Raw genomic sequence first — 19653 nt, forward strand, 5'->3', positions numbered from 1 at the left:
CTGCTTGGGAAAGGATTAAGTGCTTGATTCATCGACAGGCTTTTCTTTGGTTTTTGGCAGCGAGCAGAGTGTTTTTTTCTCTGCTCTGCACATTTGTGATGCGATCTGAAGTGGCACCAAACAGAAACAGATTATCCACATATTGAAAGTGAGACGCAGCCAGTAAAACCGAAAAAAAAATCTAATTTGCAATGAACATTATATATTTAAGCCTTTAAATTACTTCACACAATTCTGATCAATCCTGTCGGTGCCACTTCAATCACTCTGCACTGTGCAGGATACCAGAGTGGAGACATTCCTGTCATTTATTATCAATTTAGCAATCAGTCCAAGAGGAGTGCAACAAGGAAATATTCTGGAAAATATGTGAAAAGAAAACATGTGCATTAACAGGATGACTTACAGATTAAAAAAGAAAGTTAATGACAACTAGAACAAAGACAATAGCTGCCACAAATAACTATGGAAAGTCCCAGTGTTCAGAACAAAATCAGACATTTGCACACAGTTCCAAAACAATGCTCTGTTTATATAATGTCGTATATAAGTAAGATGCTCTCAATACATCAATTTGCATTTTGTCTTTTGATGATCAGTTTTTGGCTGCGGTATCTGTGTATGCTGTGCTAAAGCATTTATTTATTACTACAGGGCTTGGGTTAATGTTGTGGTAATGTGGGATGTGGTAAAGTCAGCTGTGCACTCTTCCACAAACTATGAGATAGAGCGATATCAGTCTGCAGCACAACATCCAAAACACGGCTGAAACACAAAATACAAATGTCTGTCACTTGCTAAATACAGAGATTTTAGCACTAGGTCGTTTTAGCAACGTGTTTGTAAGCTATTACAATGAGTTAAAGTGCTTATAAATGTAAAATGTTACTGCATAGCTTGCTGACTTTCCCATTACAACCCAGGCTACATGTTTAGCTAAAGCTACAAATGGGTTAGCTTAACATAAAGAGACACTGCAGACGTTGGATCACACAGTTTGCTGCTGCCCCTCTCATTGGCTGCTGTATACACTGTTATCTCCATAGAGACCCAGTTTTACAGTTAAAAAAATCTATCAAATCTTCATGCATCATACACATGCGTTAGCAGTGTTTATGTAATTTCTCTCACTGCCAGTAGGGGGAGACAAACATTCTACACTGTAGCTTTAAATGGTTTTACAAATGTAAGCAATATATATGGATATATTAAAGACTAAATACTTTCATATTTTATTAAATCTGGGCTTGATGTATTTATGCCTACCATCTATTTAGTCGTACCACATTTAGCCTTTTCTTGACCATCATCACACACACAATAAATCATCTTATTTGGACCATTTGTTGTTTCTGTATAATCTAATATCAGTTACATCACCATCTGACACAAACATGTGGTTAACTCCCCGTGTGCCGCACTGTCCATTGATCTGTCAGCTCCCTGTGAATAGAAAAGACGTCATGCAACAGATGTTCTGCTGTCCCTTAAGCCCTGGACAGAGTCCCACGTGCAGCATTTTCTCAACATTAAATCATACAGTATGAAGGAGAATGGTGGGATGTGAGTATTGACATGTGAGCAGAACAGACCCATCACATGGAACACTACTAGACTGCATATGTTTGTTGACTGCGGTCAACTAAGGTCGCTGGGTGGCAGCGAACAAAGAGGGCGGTGGTTAGCTGATAAGTAGTGTGTGTGTGTTTGTGTGTGTGGAGGAGAAAATCATGAAGAAGCATTGAAATCTGTGACATTTTAATGGAATTTAAGGCGATGGCTGTGATAAATAACCCGTTTCATAGATCATGGTTTAAACTAGGAAATATTTATGAATCATATTTTTTTATGGATGATTGACATTTTTATATGGTTCTATCTCTGAGAAAATCATTCTCTGAGCAAAGGGGGGACGTGGCCTCTTTTCTAGTTGTTCTCGCTTGTTTATTGTAATTAGAGCTATAAATGAAACTCTCTGATGGGGGAGTGGGGAAGGGGAGAATGCACATTGGCCCACAAAAATTGCATGTTGTGTTTGTGTGTGTGTGTGTGTGTGAGAGAGAGAGAGAGAGTGTATCTTGGAGAGCAGCCAGAGAGGTGGGGGTGGGAGGGCAGTCAGCGTTTTTCAGACAACATGAATGAGGCCCCACCGGAGCGGGCTTCCTGTGTGAGGGCTATAAAAACAAAACCGGGGCTAAAGAACGCACAGCGCTCCCACATTCCTGAACATTCTGCCGAGCAGGTACAGGACACGCGCAGCATGTCCTCCGCTCTTTCCTTAGATAAATAGAAAAACACAACAATTCCCATGATGCACTGGCATAGGTTGAAAGCATACAAACCTGCACTTTTAAAGGTCAAAGCTGACTAAATACAAAGAGCACTGCTGGTGGTCCACACAGGCTGTAATCAGGTCCCATAAAACCAAAGTGGTTCACAGAACAGACAGGAAGTAGATGATCATGTTCCTAAAGTGCTGTTATATATATATATATATATATATATTTTTGTTACATGTTGTTAAATGTGGTTCATCCTCAGAGGAGCAGGAACATGAATCTGAATGTTTGACCAAGGTTCCCAGATGTAAGGAATAGCAGCGGCAGGGGAACGGTTACTATAAACAGGGTTCATCCTCTGAGGACTATGCTGCTTTAAAGTTCCAATGAAAGAGTTCATATTGTTGCTTACACATGTTTACATGTTAAGGTTGGCCAACCTCTGCCTTCTTTTAAAAGCCCTCTGATTGGTCAGCATCAAGTGGCAACTTTCAGGGCTCACCTATGCGGAAGTGTCAAAAACTGCAGTTCCCCCTGCAGCCTCTGGGGGCAGCTTTAAAACTGAGTTAAACCCCTGTAGACCATGTTAACATGTCCGTCTTTACAGCAGAAATACTAGTTACACGTAACGTTTCCAGGGATTTAGTGCCCCTTGTGAACAGTCTTGTTTTAACCCACCGTTAGGTGTAGTTTTAAGTTTTATCTTTGATCTCGGTTGTATTCGCCTTAAATAACAACTGGTTCAAAACTGCTTTTATGAATAATGTTATGCAGTTTACATGTGACCGTTTTAAAATCGTGAGTTTCCTGCTTTTGTGACTTCCAGCTGGCCTCAGCTTCAGAAGCTCCTCTCCTCTTTGCCTGTATTTGGATTGACCAGGAGCTGAGGCAGGTCAGACGGTCAGAGCCACTGACCTGGTCTTAAAACAGCTCCATAGAAAGAGAAGTTAGTGCAGGATGACTCGAACATTTTTAACGGCTTTCTGGAAGTGACAAAATGATACTTCCTGTCTGTAAAGAGTAGTAGTCCAGTTTTATCTGCTTATATTTTCATAGTGTGTTTGTCTTTTATTCAACACAGTTGCATTGGTATAATGTGGGGAAAGACTTTTAGTCTTGCTCATCCAGATGCTGCTTAAATAAAAGCTGGACTTTCTCCATTTGTTTGCTGTGTAATTCAGCAGTGAAACATTCTGCTGGTCACACTGACACTGGGCGTGGTTGTCGCAGGAAGTTGATTTTATCGTCCCACTGCCATAGAAACCCAAAATGTGACAACTCTTTCTGGTTTTTTTTTCAGCTATTTAAAACCACTGATGGAAACCTGTTGTTTACCGTACATCATATTAAGCTCTGTACAAATTCTAAATGTGATTTTAGCCTGAACTCATGTTTCATCAGCAGGGTGTAGCACGTCTGAGTCTGTTTCAGTGTTGGCGGCGGCCTCGCCCCCGGGAGTGGGCAGAGGTGCTGCTGTGCTGAGGTCAGTGCATGATCTCATGGGAGCTGCTGACCGGGCCCACACGTTTGTCTAATCACGCTTCCTGTAAAACCATGGTGTGCTGGTAAGGCCACTGCTTTAAGAGGAAAAACAACATTTAAACAGCACTGCTGAGGGGTTTATTAAAAAATGCTAAAACGATGCAAAGAAACACGCTCTGCTGTGGGTTTGACCTGGTTTAATGTTATTTCTCAGCTGCTTTGTGAACATTTAAATCAAGAAAATAACAATGCTGACATTCACTAAATGACTCTTAAGTGGTGTTCTTACAATCTGATCCTTGGGAGCGCTTGTTAGACTTAATTAATACACGATGAATGACACAAGATTAGCACAAGCTGTTCTGGTTGATTCATCTAAAAACATGTCAGGGTGTAAAAATGTCAGGCATGTCAGCAGAAGAAGAAGAGAGCGCTGATGCAATCGTTGTGTTTGACCTCATACTGACGGCCGTGGCCATTATCAGCAGATAAGCAGCAAACCTTCCTGTCGCAGAAACACACGCTTCAAATGACAGATTTTGGTTTTACACCTGTGACAACACAGTGGATGAAATCATTAAATGTCCTCCATTCCATGGAGGGATTGCACTGCTGGGACTGTAATGTGAAGCCAGAGCTGGAGGGAGGGGATCTCCCAGGGACCCAGAATCTGTTTCTTCTCAGTGCCTTATAGTTGCCTGTGTGCACCTGAGTGTGTCATCAGTGCCAGGACAGGGTTCCCCCTCAGCCCCAGTGCCAGATGAAAGGCCCGGTGGGGACAGTAATTGATAACAGATGCAGCCAGACTCCCGGTCTCTCCAGCAGGAATACGCTGAGCACGGGCAAACGCCTCACATTCCAGAAGCAGGAAAACAAAAGAGGAGACACAGCACTTAGAAGTTTGCCTCTGATTTACCTGCATAGACAAAGAAGATCTGACCTGCATGCTGTTGTTTAGCTGAGCCATTTGATCTAATGTTCACGTAAGATGATCTACAGGAACAATTCCTTCCTTGTGTCTACCTGAGCTCCAGATTATTGAACCAATCCTGCGGCATCTGAACAACATCAGCACTCTTAGAGCCCACATTTCCAGCTACCAAGGTGCAATATGGAACAGCAGACGACAGCTGTTTCAACACACCGAAGCAAGAACAACTTGTTCTGCTTTTTTCATCGTTAATATATTGTGCTGCCATCTCAAAAAAAAACATTTCCTTCTAACAGAAATCCTGTCTCTCCTGTTTTTTTACACACTTCCTCTTTTAAATAAAAGTATTATAGTAGAAATATATGAGGGATGAAATTTTTGTGGTTTGCCTCAGGGCATTTCCTGCTATTATAGTGTAACATTTGGAAGGCTTTAATCAGCATGAAGCAATGAGAGGAAGTCAGGGTCAAACTCACAATGGCATTCAGTGTGAAGTTATGTCATGGGAGTGTAAGGCAAGGACACTGAATGTAAAAAAAAAAAAAAAACGGAGCATGGGCGTTGAGGTCTGAGGAATCAGATCTGTGTGTGATGAGAATCTTGAGACACTGATTCAGTCCTTATGAAGGCGAGGTGGTTAAATTTCAGTGCCAGCTTATTACAGTAAACCCAACTACTGTTCAGCATGTCGGTGCCAACCACACCCCGAGTATGAAGACAGAAAGACATGCTGCTATTGAGCAGAGGGGGACACGTTTCTGCAGCAGCTGGGAAGATGTTCAGCCAGAATTTCTCATTTTTTTGGCTCATCCCCCCATCTCAGTGAGTACAAAGGTACACAATGTTTCTGGGTTACATTCGGTGAATTCCAAAAGGAAGAGCCAGAGCTGTCTCACAGGAGCAGTGATATGGGTCATGTGGTGTTTCTTGTTAGCGCCGAGATGCTGTTTACAAACTCTTCCCAGAACAAATCCTGCAGAATCTCTGTCTCACTTATCAGCAGTTATATATGTGTCATGCTCTGTTATCACCGCCCCTCCCCGCCCCCGCAGTATCTGGAAGGTATTTCCGGCGCTGCTCTTGTGGTCATTGGTTTCACACACTCGTCGTTTGTGTCTGTGGAATGTAGCCAGCTGCTGGTACAGAATGAAAATTCCACATCTCAATTGAGAGCTGTTGTGTTTCCTGCGTGCTAGACTGTGGTGAATGAAGCCCTCCCTTTCTTTTTTTTCCCTCTTAAAATAACCGCACTGCACCGAAGACCACGACCTGACTCACAATATTTGCACTTGTTAGGCATATGTGGCTTAATTTATTGATTTTACACATTCACAGCAACCCAAACCCTGCAGACGGGAATGTGAAAACAGGAGCACCCATTTCCTGAGGCGCTGGCAGCAGTAACAGGAGGCCGGAGGGATGAGATTGCTCCAGGGTTTGTGCATCATGTGGAGTTTTGTCTAAAAAGCTGAGACTACAAGGAGAGGAGAGGGTGGCAGCTGTAACACGTTAGGGTTTGTAACTGATCTCACTGGATGATGCAGTGGTCAAACCAAAGGAGATTTGTTGGTGCCAGTGTAAACAGTAGTGCAACAGATTGCAGCTAAAGTGCTTTAGCAGCAGGAGAGTTAGGCTGCGTTCACATCACAAGGCTTTTCCTGTCACACAGTTCCCACTGTGAGTCCTGACTTTTGAATCAGACTGGAGGATGTGGTCCTAAATAAGATTTATATGTCATGATATAGCCATGTGATGTAAATGAGAACACACAGCTCTTTCACTATTGTCATCACCAGCCTGCAGTGATATTATTATTTCAACCAGGAGAGACTCGGGTAACTGAATGAGAGTACAAAGAATATGCTTTGGCTTTTTAGACCCCAATGCCATCCAAAGGGGGGGGGGGGGGGGGCAGAAGGAGAGGCCCACTAGAATCTGAAGGCTGGAGAGCAGAAGAGAGAAGGCCTTGAACTGGCATGAATCTAGTGGTGCCTGGGGTGGAGGAGGGTTGCCAGAGTCGATCAGAAAAGCAGCAGGAGGAGAGACGAAAGACTATTAGATTTTCTGCTAAGCTGTGATTAGGTAGGTGAGGGACGGGCCGACAGATAAATGGTGAGGGAAGTGCTCTATAAATCACCTGGCCAGAGTGGGAGGTTAAAAAGAGGGAGAGTGAGAGATCAGGGAGGTGGATAGAGAGCAGGTAGTTGGATGGCGTGCTTTAATCACCGATGAAGAGAACAGAGCCTTCCTGATTGAACTTAGAGCTTCATTATTATTATGACAGTATTCTGTTGCTGATGATGCAGATGACACCACTGTGTTCATGGTCGCAGGAACTCGTCACTATGAGAGTCAAAGACATTAACACATTTCTGAGGTCTCTGAGAGATGATCTGCCGGTGACAAAAGAAAATGAATATTTCTACATTATGTCAGTATATAATTACAGAACCGGTTTGTTCCCACTGTGACGCAGTGGAGATGAAACCTGATGCATATCGACTGCTCAGCGTCACATCTGTCAAACTGGATCCTTATCAGGCAAAAAAACACTGCTGCTTCATTCCGACAACAGGAGTCAGAGGCTAGCAGGACCAGGAAACATTTTGTTCGGACATATCATACGATCTGTGAATAAGAACCCCCCCCCACCCTCCTCCCTCTTGTTCTGCCTCTGTGTTATCACAGTTCTGGGTGGTGTCGGTGGTGATGAAAATCTCTCCCAGCTGTTTTTTGACCTTTTTTTTCTCCCCTGTTCACTCTGTGCTCGCTGTCATCCACTCCGACACTTTTTAACAGTGACCAGATGTCCCAGATGGCCCGGGCCGGGCTCTGGTGCTGTCAGCAGATCTGTGAGCCGAGCTGTGAAACACAGACACGGCACACCAGTCCTCCAGGGACGCAGCCGAGGAAACCTGCCGAGCTGCACGGTTTGTGTAGTGGTGACACTACAGAAGTCGCATCAAATTTGAAGGATCTAACAGGCAAATTAATTAACCCATCAGCACCTTTTTCATCATATCTCTGCTCACCCTAAGGTTGTCATGACATATAACATTGATAGCATGGTAATAACAAATAAATAATCAATGTTTTTCTTAAGTAATTTCTGTTTCTTTATACTTTTGTTTTGGCCACAAAGCACCTTAACATTACTGTAAAACACTGAAGTTGTCTCCATCTTCTTACATATTCAAGCACAGCAAATAAGACTAGGTTGCAGTTAAGGTCTCAGTTGTGTTGTTGCTTTGTTGTACTTCACAGCAAAGCTAGATAATTAAAAAATGTGACCACTAGCATTTATATTTTACCCCACATTTCCATAGATAATGTGAAAAAAGACCATTATCACTTATATTTAGGCCAGTGAGGTGGTCTGTATTTAAATGCACATAATACTATCATTCACACACCAATGGTGCAACCTCTCGGAACAACTTAGGGTTAAGTATTTCGCCCAGGGACACAACAGTGTGCAGCTATCGCAGGGGGAACAAATATAGATATCCACTCTACCACCTGAGCCACAGCCACCCTAAAAAGAGCTCAATGCACTCTAACCGCAGGAAGAAAAAACAGCTTCAAAATGACCAGCAGCACACAGGAGCTGCACTTTAATAAGACTCGCCTAGTGTCAATAATTGATAATGTTTGATTGACGTGCAGGTGTTCACCATGCTGACTGCTGAAGCTGTGTGCAGTAGTATTAACATTTAACAAAAAAAGAAAAAACCCAGGAGCAGTCGGTGCATCTTTCTGTGAGTTTATTTTGCATCTCTCCGTCTACATTGATGTCGTCACGATGCAACCGGCATCATAAGGGTTAAAAACATCAGTACAGTTGAAATGCGTTAGTAAAACAGGAGAGGAGCCCTCTAACCCTCTAACAGCCTGCCTCTGAACACTACCCCTCCAAAAAAACTAAGCTTAAAAACCAGAGTTCAGTGCAGCGGCTCTTAAACTCTGCCTGCTGTGCTGTGAGTAAAGCCTGGGTTCTAATTTCCAAAGCAGATCAGCCTGATGCAAAATGAAAATGAAAACACAGCGAATAATAATAATAATAATATACTTTCCCATAAAAGACACTGCCCTCGTTCAAAGCTCTGTGAAAACATAAAACAATATATTCCTACATACACAGTATATAAAGCTTTTTTTTAAGTAACTATAGTAACAAAGAAGTCCAGAGAAGGCACAGCGAGACAGTGAGGAGACATGTAAACATTCTGTCCTGTTTGTCTCGGAGGAGAAATGCACCAGGAAGTGTTTGTGTGTGTTTCCAGAAGGCAGTGTGTTAGCCACCAGAGCGCCGCCACGCCTGCAGTAAAAACAGTCGTAAGGCTAAAAACCTTCGATTTCACCAGAGGTGTAGATAACAGCGAGTGCAAGGTTCTCTCTCTCTCTGCTCTGATTAGATTTTATTCACCCACGCACCGGACCAAGAGGTGCACCAGGATTGATTTCTAATAAAGAATAAGACCTTTGTTTGTATTGAAACGTCCTCTCCTAAACAAGGACATCCAGTTTCCCCCCCCCAAAAATGTGGCCAACACTGAACACAGAAACCTGGGTTTGGTTTGAAATGTCATTATTACTGGAATCTCCTTGAATATGTCAATCTCCCTGCTGGATAAGCAGGGATTCAGCAGCAGTGTTGTGCTGGCTGTCGTTTGCCCGAAACGCCACTGTGCTGGCCGAGGGGAGGTGCGCGGCCAATTCATCGCCAAGGTCAAAAAACCCCATGAGCTGAGCCAAGCCAAGTCATTACGCGTTGTCGTATTTCTTCAGAGCCTCCTCCAGCTTTCCTGTGATTTTTTGGAAGAAGGCGATCTGCTGCAGCAGGAAGTGCTGCATCTGAGCTTTGTAGTCTCGCACGCGGATCTGATGGAAGTGCTGGATTTCGGCCATCGTGGCGCAGGAGATGATGTTGCAGCGGTCGTTGATGCCTTCGGCCTGCGCTCGGTCCATCTTGCCCTCCTCCACGTGCTTTTGGCTCTCTTTCACCTTTGTCAGGGCTCCTGTGTGGAGAGGAAAACAAGCGGAAGTTAAGAGAGGTCTCTGTGGTCACAAAGCACCAAAGGAGAAACATCCTCCTACACACAAGCAGGTTACTCAAACTTAACCTTCAACCTCTCAAATAAAGTCACCAAAAATGGCAGAAAGGCTACAAACCAGTTTGTTCCAAACTCTCTGAGAACCAGAGCTGCATTTGTATCTAAAGTTAGAGATTATGAGAAGTCCACAAGTCCAAAAATATCCGCTACATTATGTCACTGCAAAGTCTTTTCCAACCATTTAAGGACACTTTGTGACCGGCTGCACAGGTTGAGAGCTGAAGTGTAAAAAAATGGATTTTACTGGAATTATTTATCTGCTCTTGCAAAAACTGTACGTGTCCAGAGAGCTACAATATTTTTCCATGAATACATATCTCTTGTCTTTTAGCTCCAAAGCATTTTAAGTGATCTTTTTTTATGGACTACTTGTCAACAAATTGGCTGGAGATATAAAAAGAGAACTTTTTGGACTTTTTTTGTTGGAGAATAGAGAGATCGGCAACCACGTCAGGTTGTGACTTTACATACTTTAAAAGAACTGGAGAAAAAAAAATCCATACACTCATACTGAGAGTATCATCACCATGTCAGAAACAAGCTGTGGTCATTGTGGTCGACTCTTGCGGCACAAGTTTTCAGACAACCTTGCAGCTTGAATGCTTTTCACACACATTTGCAACTGTCAGTGCTGCTCCCTCTTAAAACAACGCTGCCTAGTTTTGCTTGCTGCAGAATAAGGTTTTCGGTTATTCTGGTGCCAAAGCATGAAATTAGCCTCTAACGTTTACAGACAGATGGTTCGACAGGGAGCAGAAGGCAGGATCATAACACCAGGAGCTCATGGCTTTTCAAACTGTTGACATTTTATGACCCAGTAACACAGGAAATCAAATGTTGTGTTGTAAAGCAGGAGAAACTGGCACGATGTGACAACATGTGTAACTATATCTACCCAAATTCAATGAGGATTTCTGCGTTAGCGCTCTTAGTGTCTGTGTTGTGTACTGCAGAGTGACTGCTCAGTCAGAAAACTGATTCCGACGTGAGCATGTGACGTTCCTGAGCGTTGACACATGCATGTTGTAATTGCTTTAACATCACAATCAACATGTAGCAAGATGAGTGACTGACAGCTTGCTCCACCCACTGCCGTCTGCAGGGCAGGGAGTGTGGAGGTGGCCGTGCCGTGAAACATCCTGTATTACATTGTCATGGGATGTTCTTTGTCATATTGTGAGCCGCGTCACCAGTGCTCGGTTGACACTTCAGAAAAAAACCACAGAGGTCTTGCTGACCTAAGCCACCAGTCATTTCGCTTCTGTTAAAGCTCACAAAACAGCTTTATGACCGCCTTTTAACACTTCCCTTATATGTCTATATATGACAGCACTCAATCTCTTTACCTTCCTTCCTCTCCAAAAGAAATAAAACTGGAAAAAAAACATCCAGCTGCCTTCATCTGCACAACAAACAGGACAGAAACAGGATATAAAAGATGTCCAAAAACTTGAATGTAAATCCTCCATGGTGTTTACTGTACCTTGAAGGTCTCTAGCTTTCTGTATTTTAAAAGCCCACTAATGGACTAAGAAGGAATAATTGTTACCATGGAGACTTTATGAGAAAGGCAAGAGTTCACTTCACTCAGAGAAGACAGTGTCAGCAAACTGCAGGCATGCAGAGCCACATCATTTTCACAGCTGCTGCACGCAAGCCATGCACAAACAGAAGCACTAATCCCATTAATCCCATGTATGTTTTCACTATTAATTGATTCTTTACACCATTAACTGATTATATACAAACAAAGGTGAAGCATAAAAAATTACAACTACATTTACAGATCTCACTCTTCCTCCTCCTCCTCCATTCTGGGGAAGAGGTAGTAGTCAGAGAGTTTAAACCCACATTCCTGGATGGCAGCCATCTCCACTGTGGAGCTGTGGGCTACACAGCGTCATCCTGCAGGAAGAGAACTCCTCCTGTCAGCTTCCCACGCTGAATCCTGTTGTGTCTCAGCTGTATCAGAGATCAGACCTCTTTAATAAAGGTGCCCCTTTTCCACGTAGTGCACTCAAAATTTAGAATTGAATAATGGGGCTTATAATGTGAACGCAGCAGGTTTACAAATCACCTCAGAATCAGGATCAGAAGCTGCCTCAGTGTCTCTTGCCTCGTGATGCTGAATTCCCCTCTCATACTGAGTCAACACTTTGGTCACACGCTCCAGCTCCGATGAGTTATGCATTGATCTTGTCATGAATCTTGTCCAGGAGTCTTCATCTAGGCTGTCTCTGCTACAACACTGGGTCACAAACTTATCAATCACCCACTTGTAATTGCACAGGCTCTGTGCACTGTTGATTTTACACACAGTTTTAGATCCAAGGCATCTGTGACCTCATCACAATAGACCCTGTTTGTGATGCTGTAATGCACATTGTGACTCCTGGAGTTAAGTCTATTTGAACTACAGTTTGTTAATAGTTAAAAGCTAATATTTAACCCTGCATTAATGATAAATAAGCTGTGTAACACCCTTCTATTCTATGGTGTATAAGATAAAAGTGCAGATAATCCTGCTCCTGTGCTGAAGTCCTCCCTGGGTGTACGGAGGTGGCACAGAGCCCTTCCTGGGCTCCGTGAAGGCAGCCGCTCCAGCTCTTACGTAATCTCTGGTTACACAACAACCGAGCTACTGCGGGGCCTGTGACCTGAACAACCAGCAGCTACCCCCCCCCTCTCTCTCTCTCTCTCATCGCTGCACCACTCCTGTCATGTGCTTGTGCATTACAGGACATTAAAATCATCTGTAACAGTATATCAGGCATCAGTGCAGGAAGAGTGTCAGCTTGAATGCTGACTCAGCAGGAAAAACCTGACATCCTTGTAAATCGGTGCGCTCCCGCCTCACCCGCCTGCCATGGTTTTATCGCCTCATGTGGTGATAAAAGTGTGATTAGATCGGACAACTTCTGCTCAATTTGGGGAGGTGCTGAATAGGTGAAATTAGCAGGATACATAAAATAGGCCAAGCTAGTTAACTTTAATTCAAAAGACTTGACTTCATCTTTATTCATCCATCTATCTCTGATTAAATTAAACAGCAGACTACAGTAAAAAGATTAGATCCTTACTTTGATCAAACAGCAGAGCCTCTGCTGTTTGGCTTTGTTGTTTTAGTTAAAGAACGTCATGTTGACAGTAGACCAAAGTACACCGTCAGGCTCTCAGACACACATTCAACAGGTTTTTCCTCTAAGAAGCCTCACAGGAAGATCAATATTAGCTCACTGAGTACTAAGCATTTATAGCTTTAATCATGCGGTGATCGACCCAAATGCAACTTTTAATTAGAGCCCAACTGACTTTTCGATCGGCCAGTTATATGAGCCTATATGTCTTAGTGTCTAGTGTAAACTTTTTTCATTGTATGTTGTCTTTTTGCTTCGCTCTGAGTGAAGGATGATGGGACTCAGCCGATGCAGAGGCTCCCTCGTGCGTATAGGTTCAGTGCTGACTGTTCTGAGTTTATGACAGCAACCCTGACTTTTACTAAAGTAAAAGTGGCAACAAATAGCTACACAAGAGGTGTGATGATGCACTCAACTCACAAGATTTCAAGATTAAATATATGACTGGAAAATTACATTTACAGGCAGACAGCTGTGGTGGTTCTGTGGGTGGACATGGTGCTTGTGTTCGCCATGTCAGTCACTCTGCTGCTATTTGTTTTCATTCATCAAAATGCTTCCATACAAATAATGTAAAGACATTTTCACCATCAGACTCCATCATTTCCAGCTTTCCACCTTGACGAGGAATACTGTCTATTGTCTGTTATCCAGGGAGCTAGCCGGGCTCTAGTTTTAGTATTCAATAAACATCAGTCCCTGAATACGGGCATTTAACATGTACTTTCAATAGCTGCTTATCAGTTAAACATGGGTTTTCCCTTTTCTCTGAGCTCAGCATATGAAGAAACAAAACACCCTAATGGTGTCAAAGCCTCAAAATCAGATTGAGACAAAAATAAAAGCTCAATAGTTTGTCAGATATGACCAGCAGGAGCTAACATGGTCCCTGCCAGGCTGCCCACTAATGGCTTATGAGGTCCCTGCAGAGGTGGAGATCAATAGGGTGATGGTCAATGTCCCCTCAGTGGGGAAGCTCACATTTCAGTGTTGTGCTTGGATGAATAAAACCTGCCTGAGATCCTAAATGAGATGGAACAAACAAAAAAAAACAAACAAACAAACCATGAAGCTATTAATAGAGGCGCTCTGACACAAACAGAGCAGCGATGTTCACCATGTTTGATTTAAAGATTGGAGTATTGACTCTTCCACTCGCAGCTTACAGTGAGTTTCTATCAATCCACTTCTGCTGCGGAAATGTGCACTCGGGCTGATGACAGCAGAGGATGTGACCTAGCCTCTTTTCAGGTGTGTAACTGGACGAAGACAACAATGAGCAACCATTACACAACAGAGGAATAACACTTGTGGAAGTTTCCTCCACATGTGGCGCATATAAACCAAACAAGCATCAGATGGGACCCACAAAAAAGGAAGTGAGTATATGCAAGACTGAGAGGAAGGCAGACTAAGGCTCTATGACACCTACTCTTCTCATTCTTAACATGTGTCAAGTGTCAAGCATTAAATAAGCATTAATGTCCCAGCTATAGAGTGGGTTCTTCATCTACATCTAAGTGTTTCTACATACAATCAGGAGGCAAGGAAGAAGGTTGTTCTGAGAGTTTGGATTTCCAAAAACAATGTGCAAATTGTCCAGTCATGCAAAGTGGAGCTGAAAAAAAAGGAAGATGGTGTGGAAGTGCCAAAAACTGCAGTTCTCAAATGACCATTTCCAAAAGTGCAAACACAAACTGGACTCTAAACATTTGCCACATCTCACCTCTTTGCCTGTTGTAGCCACTGACCAAGATGAGTGATGTCATGATGGCTTTAACTATCCATTTTGACAAACTACTGTGTGTAGTTGATTTATTGTCACTACACTGGAAGCCTTATCAACAAGTCAGGTGACAAAAGTCAGTGTTTTCCCATATTAATGTGACTTGGGAAACGTCAGTAGGCCCATTAACTGCTCCAATATGTCACTGTCACTGTACCATTATAAATGTTAACAGCATTTTACTGATGGGAAAAGCAGCAGAGAATTTGTGTCTTAGAAACACAGAGGATGGATTCCTCACTTGCAAAATGACTCAGAGGAAAGCAAATAGAGGAACTAAGCAGCCTCAGTACAGTAAAAACCAGATGAGATCAAAGTAATTTTAGATTCAGAGCGCTTCGTGTGGCTCTCCTTTTATCTCCACCTGTCTCTCCCATCAGCTTTGTTTCCAACCTTCCAGCACATGTGTGTCTTTTCTCCAGGATTGTGCCTTGCAGCAAGGTCTTCCAAACCCTCTTATCTGCAGAATTAGGCTGCGTGCTTATCACAACACGACTGTGTAAATGTCTGTGTCACCTTATTTGGGCTGTGTGTGGCCTACGTGGCAAACTTGATTTGACTGGGAAGTTCTGAGTCCCACTGCAGCCTAAACACAGTCTGTCCTGTTTCCCACAGTGCCGTCTATTGTGGCATGAATGGACCCTGTGTGTGTGTGTGTGTTTGTGTGATGATAAACCAAGATGGCCAGCAGCAGAATGACAAACTGAAGTTCTTTTTTTTATGGAGCATGAAGCTATAAGGATTAATTCCTGCTCTGATGAGAGTCATGTGATTTGAGTGAAGCAGAACAAGGACTGGAAATAATGCATGGAATGAGAAGGATTAGCCCTCATCATCTTTTAATCTTGTAAGTGTACATTGGTTCTCGTCCTATGTTGTGTCCTGTTCCAGGTGGGAAACAGTTTTTTTTTTAGACTATGGAAACATGTTCTCACATACGGCAGCAGCAGCAGCAGAGAGAGAGCATCCCTCTCAGTTCTACAATGCTGTGCATTTTACACAACAGTGCCGCCACTCATGTGAGTGACATTTTGCCACACAATGACAACAATGATTGAGTTAGGGTCATGTAGGAGGATGGCCTCGATTAGTCCGACAATACGTTCACAGAGCAGAAAACGCATCATTTCTTTGAAGCCCCCCCTTTTCAGTGATTGTGATGGACATTCTCTGTAATGCTATACCAGCAATGGAAAATCAAACACGGGTGATTTGATTCAGCAGGTGGTGCACACAGTGGCAGCAGCGTGTAAACTCCATTCCAAATGCAAACAGACTTATTTGTTTTGCAAAGTGACGTATTGTTGACCTGACAGCAGCCTGAAGCATGGTCGGCAGGCACACTTTGCTTGACTTTAAAAGCTGTTGACTGAACCTCAGCTACGTTTGAGGCAGAGAGTGAAGTTTGGAAACTGTATTTATGATCCCACAGTTACCATATTGGTTCATTTTAATGTTTTTATGAGTATTAAGTTTAGAGGAGGCAAGAGGACTATGAGATTTAAACTGTGTGTGTCAGTTTGACTGTAAAGTGATAAATCAGTGTACAACAGCGTTGTCTGTTTTACCTTTCTGGACATGGATGATGTCAGGGTAGTTGGCCAGGTGTCCTTGGTAAAGAGCTAACAAATCCATGATTGGGTCAAGATCCCTGCTGGGCTGCTCTGCAAAATACTCCCCAATGGCTTCGTATGCGTCCCCGGTGAAGGAGATGGCCTGATTGAGTCCTGTTGAGTAGGCCTGCTGGTCCATTTCAAAGGCTTGGCTCAGGACCTTAAATGACATCCCCATTTTTTGATACTCCTTCCTGAAGCCGCTGATCTGCTTGCGGGCGAACTCGTTGGCAGTGGCGTTGAGCTGCAAGGTGCTATCGTCCATTCTTTTGGTGAAAGTCTTGAATCCATCTATTTTGCTCTCCACCTCCTGGAAGTCGAGCGGTGCCGTCGGGGTACTGATGGTGAGGAAAAAGTTGGCTCCGACCATCTCGTCCTTCTCCGCCTTCCTCTTGCCCTGCTTCCAGGCCTTCTCGTCTGTGCTGCTACAGGTGAGGAAGTGCTGGAAAACATCACACCTGGCCAGGACAGGGTGGCTGGTCATGTGGTTCATCCACCATATGAGGCCTTTCCTCCTCTTGGAAATGAAGTCCTCCTCAAAGCGACCTGTGGCCTGCTTCTCCGGGAGGTGTGGCACTGAGATGACGGGGAATTTTTCCACCAGTCGAGCGTACAGCCAGTCAAAGTGCTTATATCTCCTGTTCACCTGGTTCTGAGTGTGTGTGGGTGTAAGCTTATAGGAAATGTAGCTTTTCATGCCCTTGAACTTGGTCTGTTTTGTGGGGTCATCAATAGTGGAGGTGAACGGGTAAGGGTTCTCCTGCCACTCCGGGCCATACTGACCCATCACCACACAGATCTTATCCCCGTCTTTCACATAGCCGGATGCCTCCCCGAGCACAAACGCCTCTCCTCCTGACTTCACAAAGGTTGAAAACCTGTTCAGGTTTCTACTGACTGTGGCTGAGCTCTTTGCTTGCTGTGCGTTACCTCTTGACATTGAGGACGTTGTCACTCTGTAAGTAGCGGGTCCATTGCCTTCAAAGTCATGGTACCTTCCCCCTACAGTCCCTGGCTCGTCTGCCACAGTGGAGCTGTCATCCCAATCATCATCCCAGTCATCATCACTGCCTTGGCTGGCCTGTGAGTAAGAGTGTGGCTGCTGCTGTGGCTGTGGAGGGTGTTGTTGCAGCGGAACTGAGAAAGTGGTGAAACCAGGAGGAGAAGGCTTAGAAAAGTTTTCAACTTTAGGCTTAAAGGAGCCGTCGAAACCTCCGGATGGGATGTTGGCGTATCGAGAGTCCGGGTAAGTGTCCCCAGATGTGCTGCAGCTGTTGTTGTTGAACGTGGAGGCGGCGCCGTTCCTCAGGACCTCCACGTACGACGCGGGGAACAGTCCCCTCTCCCCTCTGCTGTTTGTCCCTTCAAACCAGCCCTCGATGTCCTGCTCGCTGTACAAAGTTACGATTTCGTTCTCCTTCACGGATACCTCCCCGGGGTTCTCGGAGTTGAAGTCGTACAGCGCTCTGGCTCGGAGCGCCATGATTCACCGCAGCTGGAGGCAGAGCAGGACAGCGGGCTCACTTATGGCTGGCTGGCCGGGGGTGGGGTGGGGGGCAGGAGGAGAGGAACAGCCAGGCTACGAGGTCAGTCAGCCCACCCGAAACTACAGCTGAAACTCTGCGTACAAACTTCTAACAGCGCGAGAAACGTCTGCGTAAAAATCCTCCGTGCGCGCTCCTTCTTCACGATCAACCCTGACAGGAACCGCGGCGTTTTTTTTTGTTTTTTTTTTTAATCCACGCACAGCACAATGTGTGTGAGCCTGGATTGACGGTGTTTCTCTAGAATACAACACTAACGTGAGCTCCTCCAGCCTCCCTCCGCTCCCAGTCGGACGCTTCTGTCTTCACACGCTGCGCAACAACCGCACGTCGAGCAGGCTGAATAATCGAGGGCGGAGCTACAACAGACTGCAAGTCCACCCAGACAACACGAATCAACCGCCTGCAAGTGCATCAACAACGATCCTTCACTTGTTGAGTGTTTGATACCAACAGAAAGTTATATTGGAGATAGTGTTGGGAAGTTAGACTCTTTTTACTGACTCGATTCACTTACTCTCGAACCCTAACGTGAACGAATCTTATTGTGAGTCATTCCGTTCATTTTTTTTACAGCCGGTGGCGCCGTGTCCCTCTGTAGTATAGTGCCGCGCATTGATATAGGGTCAAGCGGCGACGTGCATTAGGTGTGAAGCGTTGAGCGTTGTGTGTTGCTATGGTGACTGGAAGTCTTGCCATAGCGTGATTAAAAAGAAGTGAAGAAGCCGTGGCCGCGGTTCTCAAACACTAAATACTGAAGACAACATGGTTTGCTTCAGCTGACAAAGTAGGGGAGGCCGGGGCTTGTGGTCACACGGGTTAGTTGTCACACTTGCAATAACTTGACCACAAAGGGGGTCTACTCAAAAGTGGAATACCAGTTTTGATGTGATGTCACATCCCGTCTGGGAAAAGCAAAGCACACTGTCAACTGAGGTGAGGACACATTCAAATTCACATATGAAAGTAAAAAATACCAACTAAATATTTTTTGTAGTTGTCTGCTTAAAAACAAAAATATCAATCATTTAACATTTGATCCTGTTAGAAGAGAGAATATAGTATATATAGTGTATATATAGACTTGAGTCAGTGCTGCTTCAAGCTAACTTTAAATATGGCTATTATTAGCAAACATGGCTGTTTGGGGGAAATTGTCTCAGCCATTTTGGGGCAACTATACTTTAGTATATGCAATAATAGACACAGAGAATCTGCAGGTTAGTGGTTGTTCAATTTCTCACAGGAGAAGAAATTGTCAGGAATTACACAAGAAAAACAAGAAATGGCCACACAGCACCTGAGGTGTTTGAGGGAGGTGAAGTTGGCCAATTTTTATTTGGAACATTAAATAAACTGAAGTGTTCTTGTTTTATTTATGCCAACTATTACTTCACACCGTGTGACAACTTACCCGCTGATGGGGCAACATGTCACATGTGTGCACCCCCTATTTAAATGCTGATAAGTCTGCACAGAATAGTGATATCAAAATGAAATGAATACACAGTTTGTGCCCAAGACTTTGTTTTTTTCATTTGGTAAGTATTTTTTTAACAATCTGATTAACTAATTTTAAGACTGTAAAAAGTGTAACAACAAGCCCCGGTCTCTACCACAAGCAATTCAAAGCATGTGAAAACATAAGAGAGCAAATACACACCAGTGACTTCTGTCATGCATCCTCCCTGTCATTGTTGTTTAACAGCGTGACAGTGACTAGGTAGCTGTCACGTGACAAATGAACGAGAGTGTACTGCTTCCCAC

The 19653-nt window shown here is 43.9% G+C and overlaps 1 protein-coding gene across 1 annotated transcript; it reads right to left on the reverse strand.

Annotated features, from left to right (window-relative positions):
* Positions 1 to 8329: 8329 nt before the first annotated feature.
* snx18a (sorting nexin 18a) lies at positions 8330 to 18212 on the reverse strand. The gene is made up of 2 exons (XM_028413777.1): positions 16298 to 18212; positions 8330 to 9710 (listed from the first exon to the last, which is right to left on the reverse strand). Exons 1-2 carry the CDS (start codon positions 17823 to 17825, stop codon positions 9457 to 9459), a joined length of 1782 nt encoding a protein of 593 aa, XP_028269578.1. The 5' UTR covers positions 17826 to 18212; the 3' UTR covers positions 8330 to 9456.
* Positions 18213 to 19653: the final 1441 nt, after the last annotated feature.

The sequence above is a fragment of the Parambassis ranga genome, chromosome 9 (assembly GCF_900634625.1).
Source record: "Parambassis ranga chromosome 9, fParRan2.1, whole genome shotgun sequence".
In the NCBI taxonomy this organism is placed as follows: Eukaryota; Metazoa; Chordata; class Actinopteri; family Ambassidae; genus Parambassis; species Parambassis ranga.

Bases quoted from the DNA above. Each gene is read 5' to 3' on its own strand.
- snx18a (XM_028413777.1), bottom strand. From the start codon at position 17,825: ATGGCGCTCCGAGCCAGAGCGCTGTACGACTTCAACTCCGAGAACCCC. The intron at 9,711-16,297 runs GTAAAACAGACA...CTCTCCACACAG, and splicing joins CATCATCCATGTCCAGAAAG to GAGCCCTGACAAAGGTGAAA.